This window comes from Salvelinus alpinus, chromosome 6, assembly GCF_045679555.1.
Source record: "Salvelinus alpinus chromosome 6, SLU_Salpinus.1, whole genome shotgun sequence".
Lineage (NCBI taxonomy): Eukaryota > Metazoa > Chordata > Actinopteri > Salmoniformes > Salmonidae > Salvelinus > Salvelinus alpinus.
The window spans coordinates 80,399,983-80,421,814 of record NC_092091.1 but is presented as its reverse complement, the minus strand read 5'-3'; the positions used below and the strand labels follow the sequence as shown (position 1 = coordinate 80,421,814).

The window sequence follows — 21,832 nt, the reverse complement described above, 5'->3', positions numbered from 1 at the left end:
CCACATTGTATGGAATGTCTAATCCACATTGTACAGAATGTCTAATCCACATTGTACAGAATGTCTAATCCACATTGTACAGCATGTCTAATCCACATTGTACAGAATGTGCAGTATAAATAGAGATGGATTGGATTTGACTAGAGCGATGCAGTCTGCTTAGTGGTGGACAGGTCTGGAACAAAGGCCTGCCCTCCCAGCAGCTCACCAGGAGGAGTGTTGACCACCGTACCACTGACTCTGCTGTAAAACATGAACCTCATGTCCTCCAGAGAGTTCCAGGGAGACACTCCTTCAGTCTCTTACCCACGAGATCCCACTCTCCGTTGGGGATGTATGAGGAGATGTCGACGTCCAGTATCTGGAGGTCCAGCAGCCAGCCGTTGTAGGTCCACGAGCCAAACTTCAGATCACACTTCTGGACGTCGAAGGGGAACCAGCGAACATCGATATAGCATGTACTCTTCAGGATACCTGGGGGAGGGAAGGAGGAGAGGATGATGTGGAGAAGGAGGAGTGGGCAGTCTTGTCATATTCACATTTTGCCATCGTTGATTTCTGTCGATGATTTTCTATTGCTGAGTATACATTCAAGTTAATGCACTTCATATCAAATCAAACTTTATTAGTCGCATGCGTCGAATACAACAGGTGTAGACCTTACAGTTAAATGCTGAATACAACAGGTGTAGACCTTACAGTTAAATGCTGAATACAACAGGTGTAGACCTTACAGTTAAATGCTGAATACAACAGGTGTAGGCCTTACAGTTAAATGCTGAATACAACAGGTGTAGACCTTACAGTTAAATGCTGAATACAACAGGTGTAGGCCTTACAGTTAAATGCTGAATACAACAGGTGTAGACCTTACAGTTAAATGCTGAATACAACAGGTGTAGACCTTACAGTTAAATGCTGAATACAACAGGTGTAGACCTTACAGATAAATGCTTACCTACAAGCCCTTAACCAACAATGCAGTTCAAGAAAGAGTTAAGAAAATATTTACCAAATAAAGTTTAAAAAACTATAAAAAAGTAACACAATAAAATAACAATAATGAGGCTATATATAGGGGTCAGTGTGCGGGGCTACAGGTTAGTAGAGGTCATTTGTCCATGTAGGTGGGGGTAAAGTGGGTGATGGGACTATACATAGATAATAAACAGTGAGTAGCAGCAGTGTAAAAACAAATGGGGGGGAGGGGGGGGGGGGTCAATGTAATAGTCTGGGTGGCCATTTGATTAGTTGTCTTATAGATTGGGGGTAGAACCTGTTAAGAAGCGTTTTGGTCCTAGACTTGGCGCTCTGGTACCGCTTGTCATTCGGTAGCAGAGAGAAGAGTCTATGACTGGGGGGACTGGGGTCTGATTCATAGTGGCTAAGCATTGGGTTAAAGCAACCCTCCTCAAAGCACAAGTGTTGACCCAGTAACCCCTGGAACCTGGTAACCCACCTGGTGGAATGTACTGGCAGGATCCAGAGGAGTTGACCAGGACGTTGGTGTGGAAGGTAGCATCAAACCTCTCGTCTGCACTGGAGGAGAGAAGTGAAGAGACACAGATGAATGATCTGATAGATGTTGTATGGAGGGTAACTAAGTCTGTTGTCATGGAGATAGAAACAAAGAGAGGGGGCAAAACAGAGAGAGGAGAGAGAGAAGGAGAGAGAGAGAGAGGAGAGAGAGAGAGAGAGAGAGAAGGATAGAGGGGGGGGGTGAAACAGAGAGAGAAACAGAGAGGAGAGAGAGAGACAGGAGAGAGAGAAGGATAGAGGGGGGGTGAAACAGAGAGAGAAACAGAGAGGAGAGAGAGAGAGAGGAGAGAGAGAAGGATAGAGAAGGTGAGAGAGAGAGAGGAGAGAGAGAAGGATAGAGAAGGAGAGAGAGAGAGAGAGAGAGAGGAGAGAGAGAAGGATAGAGGGGGGATGAAACAGAGAGAGAAACAGAGAGAGAAACAGGGAGAGGAGGAGAGAGAGAGAGAGAAACAGAGAGAGAAACAGAGAGGAGAGAGAGAGAAGAGAGAGAGAAACAGAGAGGAGAGAGAGAGAAGAGAGAGAAAAACAGAGAGAAACAGAGAGAGGCGGAGAGAGAGAGAGAGAAACAGAGAGAAACAGAGATAGGCGGAGAGAGAGAGAGAGAGAAACAGAGAGAGAGAGAGAGAGAGAGAGAGAAACAGAGAGGAGGAGAGAGAGAGAGAGAGAGAGAGAGAAGAGAGAGAGGAGAGAAACAGAGAGAGGAGGAGAGAGAGAGAGAGAGAAACAGAGAGAAACAGAGATAGGCGGAGAGAGAGAGAGAGAGAAACAGAGAGAGAGAGAGAGAGAGAGAGGGAGAAACAGAGAGGAGGAGAGAGAGAGAGAGAGAGAGAGAGAAGAGAGAGAGAAGAGAGAAACAGAGAATCAGAGAGAGAAACAGAGAGAGGAGGAGAGAGATATATCTTAGACAGAGGGCTCAGTACTGAGCTAGACAGACAGTGTGTATATTATTGATCCGGTCCTCCTTCAGAAATGGTTTCATCAGAGGTGGCTCAGCGTGTGGTGGGACTGGCTTCAGAAACACTACCATCAAACTGAGATACATCATCAGAGGTGGCTCAGCGTGTGGTGGGACTGGCTTCAGAAACACTACCATCAAACTGAGATACGTCAGAAATACATCCGAACAAACACCATATATCACAGATATTACAGCCTGGACTAACCCCCCGTATCCCTGTTCACCCCCCGCATTCCTCCTCATCTCCGCATTCCTCCTCACCCCCCGCATCCCTCCCCACCCCCCTGCATCCCTCCTCACCCCCTGCATCCCTCCTCACCCCCTGCATCCCTCCTCACCCCCTGCATCCCATCCTTACTGCCCAGATATATATTAAAACATTTTGGGGGAAAAAGAGTGATTGATTGGAGAAAATTGGCTTTTGACCTTCACTGGTGAATATTGCTTCTCCAGATCAGATCCTACCATTAGTGTCTAGAGGGTAGGATTGAGAGACTGTCTCTCATAATGGGAAACAATCAGTAATAAATGAAAGTGCTCATCTTCCAGAAAAAGAAGATAAAAATTCTCCTGATTCATGCAGACGTCCATTAGTCTGTTTTGAAATGATGAGTGGTCACGTGACTGATGCCACAAGAACAGGAAGTGGATTGAAAACAACCTACATTATTGGCTGACGTGCAACAAGCCTTGCGCTAAATGCAAGCAACAACAAAAAACGACTGTAACCAAACCCAAAAGAAGACATCACAATTTACATAATTTAAAGTTGATGTATTGCTGCATGTCCCTGTCCTAATCGGATATGATAATTGTTCCATTTGTTCAGACTAGAGGAAGCTGCAGGCCTGGTTGTTAGGATTCATCCAAACATTGACTGCCACCCAAATGGCACCATATTCACTAAATAGTGCACTACTTTAGACCTATGGGCCCTGGTGAAAAGTAGTGCACTGAACAGGAAATAGAGGGTCGTTTAGAACACACTCTGATAATCACCCGGTCCATTGTCCAAGAATAAAGGTTGATAAATTAGCAGCGTTGTAGAGGCCTGCTGAATACAAATGACTAATGCTGGTTAGGAAGTTATAAATCATTTAAAAAATGTTTTGTTTTCTTGCACTTCAAACCATCCATCCACACTGTTGTACCTTGTACAGTGTTTCTCTGTTTTAATCAACATTTAGTCATTTAATGAATTGATTAATAATGTTTTTTTAACTACATAATCCAACTAGCGCATGTAGGTTTATGACTATGAATCAATAATCACACAACATCATATTAAACAAGATATATGAATCACATTAATATGATTTATATATCTCATTTAATATGATTCATATATCCTGTTTAATACGATTCATATATGTTGTTTAATATGATTTATATATCTCATTTAATATGATTCATATATCCTGTTTAGTATGATTCATATATCTTGTTTAATGTGATTCATATATCTTGTTTAATGTGTTTCATATATCTTGTTTAATATGATTCTTATATCTTGTATAATATGATTCATATATCCTGTTTAATATGATTCATATATCCTGTTTAATATGATTCATATATCCTGTTTAGTATGATTCATATATCTTGTTTAATGTGTTTCATATATCTTGTTTAATATGATTCTTATATCTTGTATAATATGATTCATATATCCTGTTTAATATGATTCATATATCTTGTTTAATATGATTCATATACCTTGTTTAATATGATTCATATATCTTGTTTAATATGATTATTATATCTTGTATAATATGATTCATATATCCTGTTTAATATGATTCATATATCTTGTTTAATATGATTCATATACCTTGTTTAATATGATTCATATATCTTGTTTAATATGATTCATATACCTTGTTTAATATGATTCATATATCTTGTTTAATATGATTCATATATCTTGTTTAATATGATTCTTATATATTGTATAATATGATTCATATATCATGTTTAATGTGTTTCATATATCTTGTTTAATATGATTCATATATCTTGTTTAATGTGTTTCATATATCTTGTTTAATGTGATTCCTTTATCTTGTTTAATGTGATTCACATATCTTGTTTAATACGATTCATATATGTTGTTTAATGTGATTCATATATCTCGTTTAATGTGATTCATATATGTTGTTTAATGTGAATCATATATCCAATTTAATATGATTCATATTTCTTGTTTACTATGATTCATATATCTTGTTTAATATGATTCATATATCTTGTTTAATATGATTCATATATCTTGTTCAATGTGATTCATATATCTTGTTTAATATGATTCATATATCTTGTTCAATGTGATTCATATATCTTGTTTAATATGATTCATATATCTTGTTTAATATGATTCATATATCTTGTTAAATGTGATTCATATATCTTGTCTAAACGAATCGTATTAAACAAGATATATGAATCATACAGAGCTACACAAACAAACAGAAGTTGTTTCACAAAGGTCAACAAGGTGCCTGGAGGTTACACACCTCAAAAAGGAAGTATGCTCAAATTACAGATAATGTTTATCACAAATCCCTTAAGGAAAGCATTGTACTGGGTTTCAGACAGACAAAGGGAATACATGTACAGAATACAAACACTTTATTCCTTCAATATCACAGCTTCCTCCTTCAGGTAGAAGCTCCTCTCCAAATCTCTACACTACTTAAGGAAATGTCCTCTCAAAACACTGTGTAGACAATGTTGTGTGTGTGTGTCTGTGTCTGTGTGTGTGTGTGTCTCTCTGTGTGTGTGTGTGTGTGTGTGTGTGTGTGTGTGTGTGTGTGTGTGTGTGTGTGTGTGTGTGTGTGTGTGTGTGTGTGTGTGTGTGTGTGTGTGTGTGTGTGTGTGTGTGTGTGTGTGTGTATGTGTGTGTGTGTGTGTGTGTGTGTGTGTGTGTGTGTGGCTGTGTGTGTGTGTGCGTCCTGCTTCATCCTGTGAAAACACTACAGACAGAAACACAATGACTGGTGTTCAGAATCTAGGTCTCAGAGAACTCTCAGGAAGGAAAGGAATATCTTCTCAGATTGATGTCTTGTGTCACGACAGAGAGTCCGATAGGTTCATATGACAGGTACACTAAAGCCACCATGGTATTGGATATGAAGACAGCGGGCCTATAGCTCTACAATACTCAGGGAAGTCACAATGGCAGGTTGAGAGCAGAAATTGAAATATCTTACCTACATCTCACAGGGACGTTTTATTTATTTCATATGTCTCACCTTCTCACTCTCTTGTATGTGAGGAAAGGATCAGGTAGAACGATTACAGGGAAAGACACAGGTCATCTGCAGGAACGGACCTTTCCTACATATCTGACTTCCTGTTCCTCTTCCTGTTTTTGTTCCTTCCTTCTTTCTTCCTTCCTTCTCTTTCTTCCTTCCTTTTTTCCCATCTGTAAATCTTCAGCTCCCTCCATCTATTCTTTGTCCAGGACTATAATGTTAGTGATCGCTGATCCTGACCATCACCTGCTTAATGTTCTGTATCATCCTATTAGACACACACACACACACACACACACACACACACACACACACACGCTCACGTGCTCACACCACTCACACACACATGCTCACACACACATGCTCACTCACACATGCTCACTCACACATGCACACTCACACATGCACACTCACACATGCTCACACACACATGCTCACACACACATGCTCACACACATGCTCACACACACACACACACACACACACACACACACACACACACACACACACACACACACACACACACACACACACACACACACACACACACACACACACACACACACACACACACACACACACACGCCACCTCATCAAGAACACCTCAATCACCTTAAACAACGTAGCACAGACACCACATGACATCCATCAACAGCATGTTATCTTGTTGTCCGTCCTCCATTCCAAGGAGGGAGTGAGAGAGTGAGTCATCAACGCATTGACATCATCTTCTCTCTTTTTATAATGACTCTTTCATCCACTGACACTTACAATTACCACCAGCATGACGCTCCGGGGTCAGAACGGCTTTTAACGTCAACTGTAATGACGCTGTTAAAATGTGCTGGTGGGTCGGAGTGAGACATGTGAGACAAAAGGTTCTGCAGTGGGTGGTTTTAGTACATGCTCCCCCCCGTTGTGTTCTGGGCTTTTATTGGATCAAATAGAAAGGCAGACGTTCTGTGTTGTTTCTTCTCCTTCAGAGTCATAACCCTGATCCAGTGGAATGAGTTACTTTTTGTCCGTCACATACTGTCCATACTATTCTGGAGTGATACTGACATACGGGAATACGGCATGGTTGGAACATTTCTTAAACTGTGACAACAACACTCTTAATAACTTCCTGGCTACAGAAAAAGGTGACATATCTCATTTCAAAGCAAGTGTAGCCCATCTGAAAATGTGTATTAATTCTCTTCTCTTAAATGTAATTGGAATTTTCGTCATCTTCTCCCCTCCATATTCTGTCTATTTCCCTGGATAAATAAGGCAACAGAAATCTGTTTTCTCAAAGCAAGTTTAGCCTTAATCTGGAAGCCTGTTCCGGAGGTCCTGAGGCAATGAGGTTCAGCTCTCAGGGATGCAAACACAAGTGGACAGTTTTCACAGGCTGTCCTGCTGAATCAGGGTCGAGAGCTTCAAGGTCCTCAGTGTCCAAATCCCTAAGGACATAAAATAGTGTGACAGCACCTCTTCCCCCTCAGGAGTGTGAAAAGGTTTGGCATGGGCTCTCAGATCCTCAAAAAGTTCCACAGCTGTTCCACTGAGAGCATCTTGACTGGCTGCATCACTGCTTGGTGTGGTAATAGCACCGCCTTCAATCGCATGGTGCTACAGAGGGTGGTGCGGACAGCCCAGTACGTCACTGGGGCAGAGCTGCCTGCCATCCAGGACCCCCTGCCATCCAGTCTCTATGCACACACACACACACACACACACACACACACACACACACACACACACACACACACACACACACACACACACACACACACACACACACACACACACACACACACACACACACACACACACACACACACGCTCACACAAACACACGCTCACACAAACACACGCTCACACAAACACACGCTCACACAAACACATGCTCACACAAACACATGCTCACACAAACACATGCTCACACACACACACACACACACACACACACACACACACACACACACACACACACACACACACACACACACACACACACACACACACACACACACACACACACACACACACACACACACACACACACACACACACACACACACTCACACACACACACATTATGCACATACACAACCACTCACATACAAGCTGCTGCTACTCTATTTATCTAATATCCTGTTGCCTAGTCACCTTACCCCTATACATATCTACCTCCATCACTCCAGTATCCCTGTCACCTTACCCCTATACATATCTACCTCCATCACTCCAGTATCCCTGTCACCTTTCCCTTATACATATCTACCTCCATCACTATACATATCTACCTCCATCACTATACATATCTACCTCCATCACTATACATATCTACCTCCATCACTCCAGTATCCCTGTCTCCTTACCCTTATACATATCTACCTCCATCACTATACATATCTACCTCCATCACTCCAGTATCCCTGTCACCTTACCCCTATACATATCTACCTCCATCACTCCAGTATCCCTGTCACCTTACCCCTATACATATCTACCTCCATCACTCCAGTATCCCTGTCACCTTACCCCTATACATATCTACCTCCATCACTCCAGTATCCCTGTCACCTTACCCCTATACATATCTACCTCCATCACTACAGTATCCCTGTCACCTTACCCCTATACATATCTACCTCCATCACTCCAGTATCCCTGTCACCTTACTCCTATACATATCTACCTCCATCACTCCATTATCCCTGTCACTTTACCCCTATACATATCTACCTCCATCACTCCAGTATCCCCGTCATTTTACCCCTATACATATCTACCTCCATCACTCCAGTATCCCTGTCACCTTACCCCTATACATATCTACCTCCATCACTCCAGTATCCATGTCCCCTAAACATATCTACCTCCATCACTCCAGTATCCCTGTCTCCTTCTCCCTATACATATCTACCTCCATCACTCCAGTATCCCTGTCACCTTACCCCTATACATATCTACCTCCATCACTCCAGTATCCCTGTCACTTTACCCCTAGACATATCTACCTCCATCACTCCAGTATCCCTGTCACCTTACCCCTATACATATCTACCTCCATCACTCCAGTATCCCTGTCCCCTATACATATCTACCTCCATCACTCCAGTATCCCTGTCACCTTCTCCCTATACATATCTACCTCCATCACTCCAGTATCCCTGTCACCTTACCCCTATACATATCTACCTCCATCACTCCAGTATCCCTGTCCCCTATACATATCTACCTCCATCACTCCAGTATCCCTGTCACCTTCTCCCTATACATATCTACCTCCATCACTCCAGTATCCCTGTCACCTTACCTCTATACATATCTACCTCCATCACTCCAGTATCCCTGTCTCCTTCTCCCTATACATATCTACCTCCATCACTCCAGTATCCCTGTCACCTTACCCCTATACATATCTACCTCCATCACTCCAGTATCCCTGTCACCTTACCCCTCCACCTATCTACCTCCATCACTCCAGTATCCCTGTCACCTTACCCCTATACAGATCTACCTCCATCACTCCAGTATCCCTGTACCCTTACCCCTATACATATCTACCTCCATCACTCCAGTATCCCTGTCTCCTTCCCCCTATACATATTTACCTCCATCACTCCAGTATCCCTGTCCCCTTACCCCTATACATATCTACCTCCATCACTCCAGTATCCCTGTCTCCTTCCACTTATACATATCTACCTCCATCACTATACATATCTACCTCCATCACTCCAGTATCCCTGTCTCCTTACACTTATACATATCTACCTCCATCACTCCAGTATCCCTGTCCCCTTACCCCTATACATATCTACCTCCATCACTATACATATCTACCTCCATCACTCCAGTATCCATGTCCCCTTACCCCTATACATATCTACCTCCATCACTCCAGTATCCCTGTCACTTTACCCCTATACATATCTACCTCCATCACTCCAGTATCCCTGTCACCTTACCCCTATACATATCTACAACCATCACTCATCTATCCCTGTCACCTTACCCCTATACATATCTACAACCATCACTCATCTATCCCTGTCACCTTACCCCTATACATATCTACCTCCATCACTCCAGTATCCCTGTCACCTTACCCCTATACATATCTACCTCCATCACTCCAGTATCCCTGTCCCCTTACCCCTATACATATCTACCTCCATCACTCCAGTATCCCTGTCCCCTTACCCCTATACATATCTACCTCCATCACTCCAGTATCCCTGTCCCCTTACCCCTATACATATCTACCTCCATCACTCCAGTATCCCTGTCCCCTTACCCCTATACATATCTACCTCCATCACTCCAGTATCCCTGTCACCTTACCCCTATACATATCTATAACCATCACTCCAGTATCCCTGTCACCTTACCCCTATACATATCTACCTCCATCACTCCAGTATCCCTGTCACCTTACCCCTATACATATCTATAACCATCACTCCAGTATCCCTGTCACCTTACCCCTATACATATCTACCTCCATCACTCCAGTATCCATGTCCCCTTACCCCTATACATATCTACCTCCATCACTCCAGTATCCCTGTCACTTTACCCCTATACATATCTACCTCCATCACTCCAGTATCCCTGTCACCTTACCCCTATACATATCTACAACCATCACTCATCTATCCCTGTCACCTTACCCCTATACATATCTACAACCATCACTCCAGTATCCCTGTCACCTTACCCCTATACATATCTACCTCCATCACTCCAGTATCCCTGTCACCTTACCCCTATACATATCTACCTCCATCACTCCAGTATCCCTGTCACTTTACCCCTATACATATCTACCTCCATCACTCCAGTATCCCTGTCACCTTACCCCTATACATATCTACCTCCATCACTCCAGTATCCCTGTCACCTTACCCCTAGACATATCTACCTCCATCACTCCAGTATCCCTGTCACCTTACACCTATACATATCTACCTCCATCACTCCAGTATCCATGTCCCCTTACCCCTATACATATCTACCTCCATCACTCCAGTATCCATGTCCCCTTACCCCTATACATATCTACCTCCATCACTCCAGTATCCCTGTCACCTTACCTCTATACATATCTACCTCCATCACTCCAGTATCCCTGTCACCTTACCCCTATACATATCTACCTCCATCACTCCAGTATCCCTGTCACCTTACCCCTATACATATCTACCTCCATCACTCCAGTATCCCTGTCACCTTACACCTATACATATCTACCTCCATCACTCCAGTATCCCTGTCCCCTTACCCCTATACATATCTACCTCCATCACTCCAGTATCCCTGTCACCTTACCCCTATACATATCTACCTCCATCACTCCAGTATCCCTGTCACTTTACCCCTATACATATCTACCTCCATCACTCCAGTACCCCTGTCACCTTACCCCTATACATATCTACCTCCATCACTCCAGTATCCCTGTCACTTTACCCCTACACATATCTACCTCCATCACTCCAGTATCCCTGTCCCCTTACCCCTATACATATCTACCTCCATCACTCCAGTATCCCTGTCCCCTTACCCCTATACATATCTACCTCCATCACTCCAGTATCCCTGTCACCTTACCCCTATACATATCTACCTCCATCACTCCAGTATCCCTGTCACCTTACCCCTATACATATCTACCTCCATCACTCCAGTATCCCTGTCACCTTACCCCTATACATATCTACCTCCATCACTCCAGTATCCCTGCAAATTATTAATATGGTACTGGAACTGACCCTGTATATAGTGTGTTCTTCATGTTCTTATTGTGTGATTTTGTTTCCTCTTTGTTATTGATTACTACATTGTTATTGATCACTACCTTGTTATTGATCACTACCTTGTTATTGATCACTACATTGTTATTGATCACTACATTGTTATTGATCACTACATTGTTATTGTTATTGCTATTGATCATTACATTTTTATTGATCACTACATTGTTATTGATCACTACATTGTTATTGATCACTACATTGTTATTGATCACTACATTGTTATTGATCACCACATTGTTATTGATCACCACATTGTTATTGATCACTACATTGTTATTGATCACTACATTGTTATTGATCACTACATTGTTATTGTTATTGCTATTGATCACTACATTTTTATTGATCACTATATTGTTATTGATCACTACATTGTTATTGATCACTACATTGTTATTGATCACTACATTGTTATTGATCACCACATTGTTATTGATCACCACATTGTTATTGATCACTACATTGTTATTGATCACTACATGGTTATTGATCACTGCATTGTTATTGATCACTACATTGTTATTGATCACTACATTGTTATTGATCACCACATTGTTATTGATCACCACATTGTTATTGATCACTACAGTGTTATTGATCACTACATTGTTATTGATCACTACATTGTTATTGTTATTGCTATTGATCACTACATTGTTATTGATCACTACATTGTTATTGATCACTACATTGAATTGATCACTACATTGTTATTGATCACTACATTGTTATTGATCACTACATTGTTATTGATCACTACATTGTTATTGATTACTACATTGTTATTGATTACTACATTGTTATTGATCACTACATTGTTATTGATCACTACATTGTTATTGATTATTACATTGTTATTGATTACTACATTGTTATTGTTATTGTTATTGATTACTACAGTGTTATTGATTACTACATTGTTATTGATCACTACATTGTTATTGATTACTACATTGTTATTGATTATTACATTGTTATTGATTACTACATTGTTATTGTTATTGATTACCACATTTTTATTGATCACTACATTGTTATTGATCACTACATTGTTATTGATTACCACATTGTTATTGATCACTACATTGTTATTGATCACTACATTGTTATTGATTACTACATTGTTATTGATTACTACATTGTTATTGATTACTACATTGTTATTGATTACTACATTGTTATTGATCACTACCTTGTTATTGATCACTACATTGTTATTGTTATTGTTATTGATTACTACGCTGTTATTGATTACTACATTGTTATTGATCACTACATTGTTATTGATCACTATTATTGATCACTACATTGTTATTGATTACTACATTGTTATTGATCACTACATTGTTATTGATCACTACATTGTTATTGATCACTACATTGTTATTGATCACTACATTGTTATTGATCACTACATTGTTATTGATTACTACATTGTTGGGGTTAGAGCTGCAAGAAAGGCCTTTCACTGTACTTGTGCATGTGACATTAAACCTTGAAACTTAACACTGTCAGCTACCTCAGAGGTCCCAGGTTCCCTGGCTGGTTCCTTCAACCCAACCCAGTCTGACAGCTCAACGGAAGAGGGCAAGAAACACACACACATCCTGTCCCCTTGACACACGCACATCCTGTCCCCTAGACAGGTCTCAAACAGACTGTGGGTATTGTTGTCTACTTCTACCCTGTCACAGTCGGTAATCGCCAGGTGACATGTTCCTAGACGTCAGTATGATTCCCGTACCGGCGTCAGACAGCCAGCAACCTCAGTACTAGCCGATGTTTCAGCACTAAAACGCTGTTGTTTGAAATGTACCATATCATCCTAATTATTTTTGCGGGGTCTATCCCTTATGCTATATCAGTATTGTATGAAATCTACCATACCATCAACATCCATGTCTATCTACTAACTGTATCAGTTATTAACTAGGTCCGGCACCATTGAGAGCAGGCGGGGGCAGAGTTACGATTCATGGTTCATTGAAGAAAACAAAATGGCTGACATCACCATCTGTAAGGCACTGTGGGAGTGGTTCTGCTAGAGCGCTCCCTGAAGCAGTGAGCTGTACAGAACCATATTACCTCTCCATTTATCTCCATGGACTGGATCCTGCTACTGACAACACAGTGGCGTACAGGGACAGGAGAGATAGAGGCTACAAGCCAGGTTAGATGTTTTGCAGAGACTATAGTTTGGTGAGTTTGTAAGAAAAAAGCAAAAAAGACAAGTAAAATCAATCGAAGGAAATTAATGAGTAGATGCACTGTTTCAGCTGTTAATTTTTTTGTCTACAATATTATGTCAACTTTCAGTGGAATCCCTTGGTAATTCTATCCCTGTTAAGTGGACAATACACAAACACTGATTTCGTCATCCAGCTACTTCCTACATATTACCCATCATGGCAATGGGCCACAGATGCAAAGCCTCATGGGTATTGTGGTTTATTTATGTCCTGCAGGCAATCAATTCGTAGTCATTTCATTAGTCCACGCTCTGACCAAGGGTGAAATCAAACCACAAGGGAGTTGTCTGTCTACAAATGGGTTACTTAGTGGACTAAAGTGTATCAATTGAACTCCTCTAGGAGAACATTAAACACCAGTAGCCTGCTACTGCTAACGTAACGTAGCAGGCGTGGGAAAGACGCCTGAGCGGAGTCCCCACTTCCGTTTCTCAGGGGAAATGGAAGTTAGGTTGAAAATACTGTATCCCTGAAATCCAGAAACATCTGCTTACTTCTACTGCAGACATTGGTTCAGTTTGTTTTGTCAACTTCAGCTCATTCTCCTGACATACATAGGCTACTGTCCAAATCTTGCCAGACCTATTTTTCACATACTAGAATACAGTAGATTACAGTAACATAAGCCATTCATACATCATAGCTCTATGCTTATTGGTTGAGACCGTGGCAGTGAGGGCCTACCTGTTGTAGAGGAGGATATCAGGAACCCAGATCTGATTGGAGGGGAAACGAAGGTTCTGAACACCTGGGTAGTTCTCTGGGTTCCAGGAGAGGTAAGTATCTGTCCAGTGCTAGAAGAGAGAGGAGAGAAGAGGAGGAGAGGTAAGTATATGTCCAGTGCTAGAAGAGAGAGGAGAGAAGAGGAGGAGAGGTAAGTATATGTCCAGTGCTAGAAGAGAGAGGAGAGAAGAGGAGGAGAGGTAAGTATATGTCCAGTGCTAGAAGAGAGAGGAGAGAAGAGGAGGAGAGGTAAGTATACGTCCAGTGCTAGAAGAGAGAGGAGAGAAGAGGAGGAGAGGTAAGTATATGTCCAGTGCTAGAAGAGAGAGGAGAGAAGAGGAGGAGAGGTAAGTATCTGTCCAGTGCTAGAAGAGAGAGGAGAGAAGAGGAGGAGAATGGAGGAGAGGCAGAAAGAAACAAAGAATGGAGGAGAGAAGGAGATGAGAGATCAGAGTTTTTACATTGACAATTCAAAAATACACTGATCCATTCACAGGCCTTCTGTACTGTATGTAAAACACATTAGGCTCCTTGACAGTTCTGTAATTAGCTTCAAAATACTTTCAATCAAACACGAATAATCAAATAGAACAGCCATCCTTGCTCCCCATAAGTGGTCACTATGTCTGTGCCCTTGGCCAGCAGTGGCAGGAGGTTGGGTCATGTTTTGGGCTGTGACTCAACATATCTATACAACTCCACCGTATAGAAGCACATAAAAGTACTTCACCTCCTTTACTTACATAACTGAACTGAATGACGTGTAATGCGCTGTGAGAGTGTCGGTGTGTCCTCAGATGTCTTAGCCATAGGTGTGTTCCCTAACGCACAGAGGGAGTCCATCTACTGATGTGGCTACTGATACTCATTGTTTGTCAAACATTGGACACACACACACACACACACACACACACACACACACGTTAACATTGGTGTGTGCTTGCCTGTGTGCACGCACTATTATTTTTTGTGTGTGTGTGTGTGTTTATACGAGTATGTGTACACTTCATGGCATGCCAACAGCATGTCACCTCCGCTAGACTTCCCTGACAAACAGTGTTATTTATGTAGCTAATCTCTCCAATGGTAGTCTTCTCTGAACAAACATGGCTTTTAAAGTCCTAGAGAGGCCTGTCCTTGAATATCTCTGTCTTTTATGTTCAAGCTTTGTAGTGGTGGTAAAATAAATCAAAGAGAACACGAGGCTACATCAGGACATCTCTAAACACAGTTTATATCAAGAGGACATGAGGCTACATCAGGACATCTCTAAACACAGTTTATATCAAGAGAACACTAGGCTACATCAGGACATCTCTAAACACAGGTTATATCAAGAGAACACTAGGCTACATCAGGACGTCTCTAAACACAGTTTATATCAAGAGAACACTAGGCTACATCAGGACATCTCTAAACACAGGTTATATCAAGAGAACACTAGGCTACATCAGGACGTCTCTAAACACGGTTTATATCAAGAGGACACTAGGCTACATCAGGACGTCTCTAAACACGGTTTATATCAAGAGGACATGAGGCTACATCAGGACGTCTCTAAACACAGTTTATATCAAGAGGACATGAGGCTACATCAGGACGTCTCTAAACACAGTTTATATCAAGAGAACACTAGGCTACATCAGGACGTCTCTAAACACAGTTTATATCAAGAGGACACTAGGCTACATCAGGACATCTCTAAACACAGTTTATATCAAGAGGACATGAGGACATGAGGCTACATCAGGACATCTCTAAACACAGTTTATATCAAGAGGACATGAGGCTACATCAGGACGTCTCTAAACACAGTTAATATCAAGAGGACATGAGGCTACATCAGGACATCTCTAAACACAGTTTATATCAAGAGGACATGAGGCTACATCAGGACATCTCTAAACACAGTTTATATCAAGAGGACACGAGTTTACATCAGGACGTCTCTAAACACAGTTTATATCAAGAGGACATGAGGCTACATCAGGACATCTCTAAACACAGTTTATATCAAGAGGACATGAGGCTACATCAGGACATCTCTAAACACAGTTTATATCAAGAGAACATGAGGCATCAAGACGTCTCTAAACACAGTTTATATCAAGAGGACACGAGGCATCAAGACGTCTCTAAACACAGTTTATATCAAGAGGACACTAGGCTACATCAGGACATCTCTAAACACAGGTTATATCAAGAGGACACTAGGCTACATCAGGACATCTCTAAACACAGGTTATATCAAGAGGACACTAGGCTACATCAGGACGTCTCTAAACACAGTTTATATCAAGAGAACACTAGGCTACATCAGGACGTCTCTAAACACAGTTTATATCAAGAGGACATGAGGCCACTTTAGGACATCTCTAAACACAGTTTATATCAAGAGGACATGAGGCTACATCAGGACATCTCTAAACACAGTTTATATCAAGAGGACACTAGGCTACATCAGGACGTCTCTAAACACAGTTTATATCAAGAGGACATGAGGCTACATCAGGACGTCTCTAAACACAGTTTATATCAAGAGAACACTAGGCTACATCAGGACGTCTCTAAACACAGTTTATATCAAGAGGACATGAGGCTACATCAGGACATCTCTAAACACCGTTTATATCAAGAGGACATGAGGCTACATCAGGACGTCTCTAAACACAGTTTATATCAAGAGGACATGAGGCTACATCAGGACGTCTCTAAACACAGTTTATATCAAGAGAACACAAGGCTACATCAGGACATCTCTAAACACAGTTTATATCAAGAGGACATGAGGCTACATCAGGACGTCTCTAAACACAGTTTATATCAAGAGGACATGAGGCTACATCAGGACGTCTCTAAACACAGTTTATATCAAGAGGACATGAGGCTACATCAGGACGTCTCTAAACACAGTTTATATCAAGAGGACACTAGGCTACATCAGGACGTCTCTAAACACAGTTTATATCAAGAGAACACTAGGCTACATCAGGACGTCTCTAAACACAGTTTATATCAAGAGGACATGAGGCTACATCAGGACGTCTCTAAACACAGTTTATATCAAGAGAACACTAGGCTACATCAGGACGTCTCTAAACACAGTTTATATCAAGAGGACACTAGGCTACATCAGGACATCTCTAAACACAGTTTATATCAAGAGGACATGAGGACATGAGGCTACATCAGGACATCTCTAAACACAGTTTATATCAAGAGGACATGAGGCTACATCAGGACGTCTCTAAACACAGTTAATATCAAGAGGACATGAGGCTACATCAGGACATCTCTAAACACAGTTTATATCAAGAGGACACGAGTTTACATCAGGACGTCTCTAAACACAGTTTATATCAAGAGGACATGAGGCTACATCAGGACATCTCTAAACACAGTTTATATCAAGAGGACATGAGGCTACATCAGGACATCTCTAAACACAGTTTATATCAAGAGAACATGAGGCATCAAGACGTCTCTAAACACAGTTTATATCAAGAGGACACGAGGCATCAAGACGTCTCTAAACACAGTTTATATCAAGAGGACACTAGGCTACATCAGGACATCTCTAAACACAGGTTATATCAAGAGGACACTAGGCTACATCAGGACATCTCTAAACACAGGTTATATCAAGAGGACACTAGGCTACATCAGGACGTCTCTAAACACAGTTTATATCAAGAGAACACTAGGCTACATCAGGACGTCTCTAAACACAGTTTATATCAAGAGGACATGAGGCCACTTTAGGACATCTCTAAACACAGTTTATATCAAGAGGACATGAGGCTACATCAGGACATCTCTAAACACAGTTTATATCAAGAGGACACTAGGCTACATCAGGACGTCTCTAAACACAGTTTATATCAAGAGGACATGAGGCTACATCAGGACGTCTCTAAACACAGTTTATATCAAGAGAACACTAGGCTACATCAGGACGTCTCTAAACACAGTTTATATCAAGAGGACATGAGGCTACATCAGGACATCTCTAAACACCGTTTATATCAAGAGGACATGAGGCTACATCAGGACGTCTCTAAACACAGTTTATATCAAGAGGACATGAGGCTACATCAGGACGTCTCTAAACACAGTTTATATCAAGAGAACACAAGGCTACATCAGGACATCTCTAAACACAGTTTATATCAAGAGGACATGAGGCTACATCAGGACGTCTCTAAACACAGTTTATATCAAGAGGACATGAGGCTACATCAGGACGTCTCTAAACACAGTTTATATCAAGAGGACATGAGGCTACATCAGGACGTCTCTAAACACAGTTTATATCAAGAGGACACTAGGCTACATCAGGACATCTCTAAACACAGGTTATATCAAGAGGACACTAGGCTACATCAGGACGTCTCTAAACACAGTTTATATCAAGAGAACATGAGGCTACATCAGGACGTCTCTAAACACAGTTTATATCAAGAGAACACTAGGCTACATCAGGACGTCTCTAAACACAGTTTATATCAAGAGGACATGAGGCTACATCAGGACATCTCTAAACACAGTTTATATCAAGAGGACATGAGGCTACATCAGGACGTCTCTAAACACAGTTTATATCAAGAGGACATGAGGCTACATCAGGACATCTCTAAACACAGTTTATATCAAGAGGACATGAGGCTACATCAGGACGTCTCTAAACACAGTTTATATCAAGAGGACACTAGGCTACATCAGGACATCTCTAAACACAGTTTATATCAAGAGGACACTAGGCTACATCAGGACATCTCTAAACACAGTTTATATCAAGAGGACATGAGGCTACATCAGGACATCTCTAAACACAGTTTATATCAAGAGGACATGAGGCTACATCAGGACATCTCTAAACACAGTTTATATCAAGAGGACACTAGGCTACATCAGGACATCTCTAAACACAGTTTATATCAAGAGGACATGAGGCTACATCAGGACATCTCTAAACACAGTTTATATCAAGAGGACACGAGGCTACATCAGGACGTCTCTAAACACAGTTTATATCAAGAAGACACTAGGCTACATCAGGACATCTCTAAACACAGTTTATATCAAGAGGACACTAGGCTACATCAGGACGTCTCTAAACACAGTTTATATCAAGAGGACATGAGGCTACATCAGGACGTCTCTAAACACAGTTTATATCAAGAGGACACTAGGCTACATCAGGACGTCTCTAAACACAGTTTATATCAAGAGGACATGAGGCTACATCAGGACATCTCTAAACACAGTTTATATCAAGAGGACACGAGGCTACATCAGGACGTCTCTAAACACAGTTTATATCAAGAGAACACTAGGCTACATCAGGACGTCTCTAAACACAGTTTATATCAAGAGGACATGAGGCTACATCAGGACGTCTCTAAACACAGTTTATATCAAGAGGACACGAGGCTACATCAGGACGTCTTTAAACACAGTTTATATCAAGAGGACATGAGGCTACATCAGGACGTCTCTAAACACAGTTTATATCAAGAGGACATGAGGCTACATCAGGACGTCTCTAAACACAGTTTATATCAAGAGGACATGAGGCTACATCAGGACGTCTCTAAACACAGTTTATATCAAGAGGACATGAGGCTACATCAGGACATCTCTAAACACAGTTTATATCAAGAGAACACTAGGCTACATCAGGACGTCTCTAACCACAGTTTATATCAAGAGGACACTAGGCTACATCAGGACATCTCTAAACACAGTTTATATCAAGAGAACACGAGGCTACATCAGGACGTCTCTAAACACAGTTTATATCAAGAGAACACGAGGCTACATCAGGACGTCTCTAAACACAGTTTATATCAAGAGAACACAAGGCTACATCAGGACATCTCTAAACACAGTTTATATCAAGAGAACACTAGGCTACATCAGGACGTCTCTAAACACAGTTTATATCAAGAGTACATGAGGCTACATCAGGACGTCTCTAAACACAGTTTATATCAAGAGGACATGAGGCTACATCAGGACATCTCTAAACACAGTTTATATCAAGAGGACACTAGGCTACATCAGGACGTCTCTAAACACAGTTTATATCAAGAGGACATGAGGCTACATCAGGACGTCTCTAAACACAGTTTATATCAAGAGGACAGGAGGCTACATCAGGACGTCTCTAAACACAGTTTATATCAAGAGAACACGAGGCTACATCAGGACGTCTCTAAACACAGTTTATATCAAGAGAACATGAGGCTACATCAGGACGTCTCTAAACACAGTTTATATCAAGAGAACACGAGGCTACATCAGGACATCTCTAAACACAGTTTATATCAAGAGGACATGAGGCTACATCAGGACATCTCTAAACACAGTTTATATCAAGAGGACATGAGGCTACATCAGGACATCTCTAAACACAGTTTATATCAAGAGAACATGAGGCTACATCAGGACGTCTCTAAACACAGTTTATATCAAGAGAACATGAGGCTACATCAGGACGTCTCTAAACACAGTTTATATCAAGAGGACATGAGGCTACATCAGGACGTCTCTAAACACAGTTTATATCAAGAGAACATGAGGCTACATCAGGACGTCTCTAAACACAGTTTATATCAAGAGAACATGAGGCTACATCAGGACATCTCTAAACACAGTTTATATCAAGAGAACACGAGGCTACATCAGGACGTCTCTAAACACAGTTTATATCAAGAGGACACGAGGCTACATCAGGACGTCTCTAAACACAGTTTATATCAAGAGAACATGAGGCTACATCAGGACGTCTCTAAACACAGTTTATATCAAGAGAACATGAGGCTACATCAGGACGTCTCTAAACACAGTTTATATCAAGAGAACATGAGGCTACATCAGGACGTCTCTAAACACAGTTTATATCAAGAGGACATGAGGCTACATCAGGACGTCTCTAAACACAGTTTATATCAAGAGAACATGAGGCTACATCAGGACGTCTCTAAACACAGTTTATATCAAGAGAACATGAGGCTACATCAGGACGTCTCTAAACACAGTTTATATCAAGAGGACATGAGGCTACATCAGGACGTCTCTAAACACAGTTTATATCAAGAGGACATGAGGCTACATCAGGACATCTCTAAACACAGTTTATATCAAGAGGACATGAGGCTACATCAGGACGTCTCTAAACACAGTTTATATCAAGAGAACACTAGGCTACATCAGGACGTCTCTAAACACAGTTTATATCAAGAGAACACTAGGCTACATCAGGATGTCTCTAAACACAGTTTATATCAAGAG

General features: G+C 41.3%; 1 protein-coding gene across 2 annotated transcripts in view; it reads right to left on the bottom strand.

Annotated features, from left to right (window-relative positions):
- LOC139579485 (neuronal acetylcholine receptor subunit alpha-7-like) overlaps window positions 1–21,832 on the bottom strand; it is an 84,275-nt gene that overhangs the window by 13,151 nt on the left and 49,292 nt on the right. For both annotated transcript variants that reach the window (XM_071408179.1, XM_071408180.1), the window contains 3 exons: window positions 14,498–14,607; window positions 1,460–1,539; window positions 307–474 (listed from right to left, as the gene is read on the bottom strand). In XM_071408179.1, coding sequence (XP_071264280.1) covers window positions 307–474; window positions 1,460–1,539; window positions 14,498–14,607 — 358 coding nt within the window. The remainder of the gene's footprint in view (window positions 1–306; window positions 475–1,459; window positions 1,540–14,497; window positions 14,608–21,832) is intronic.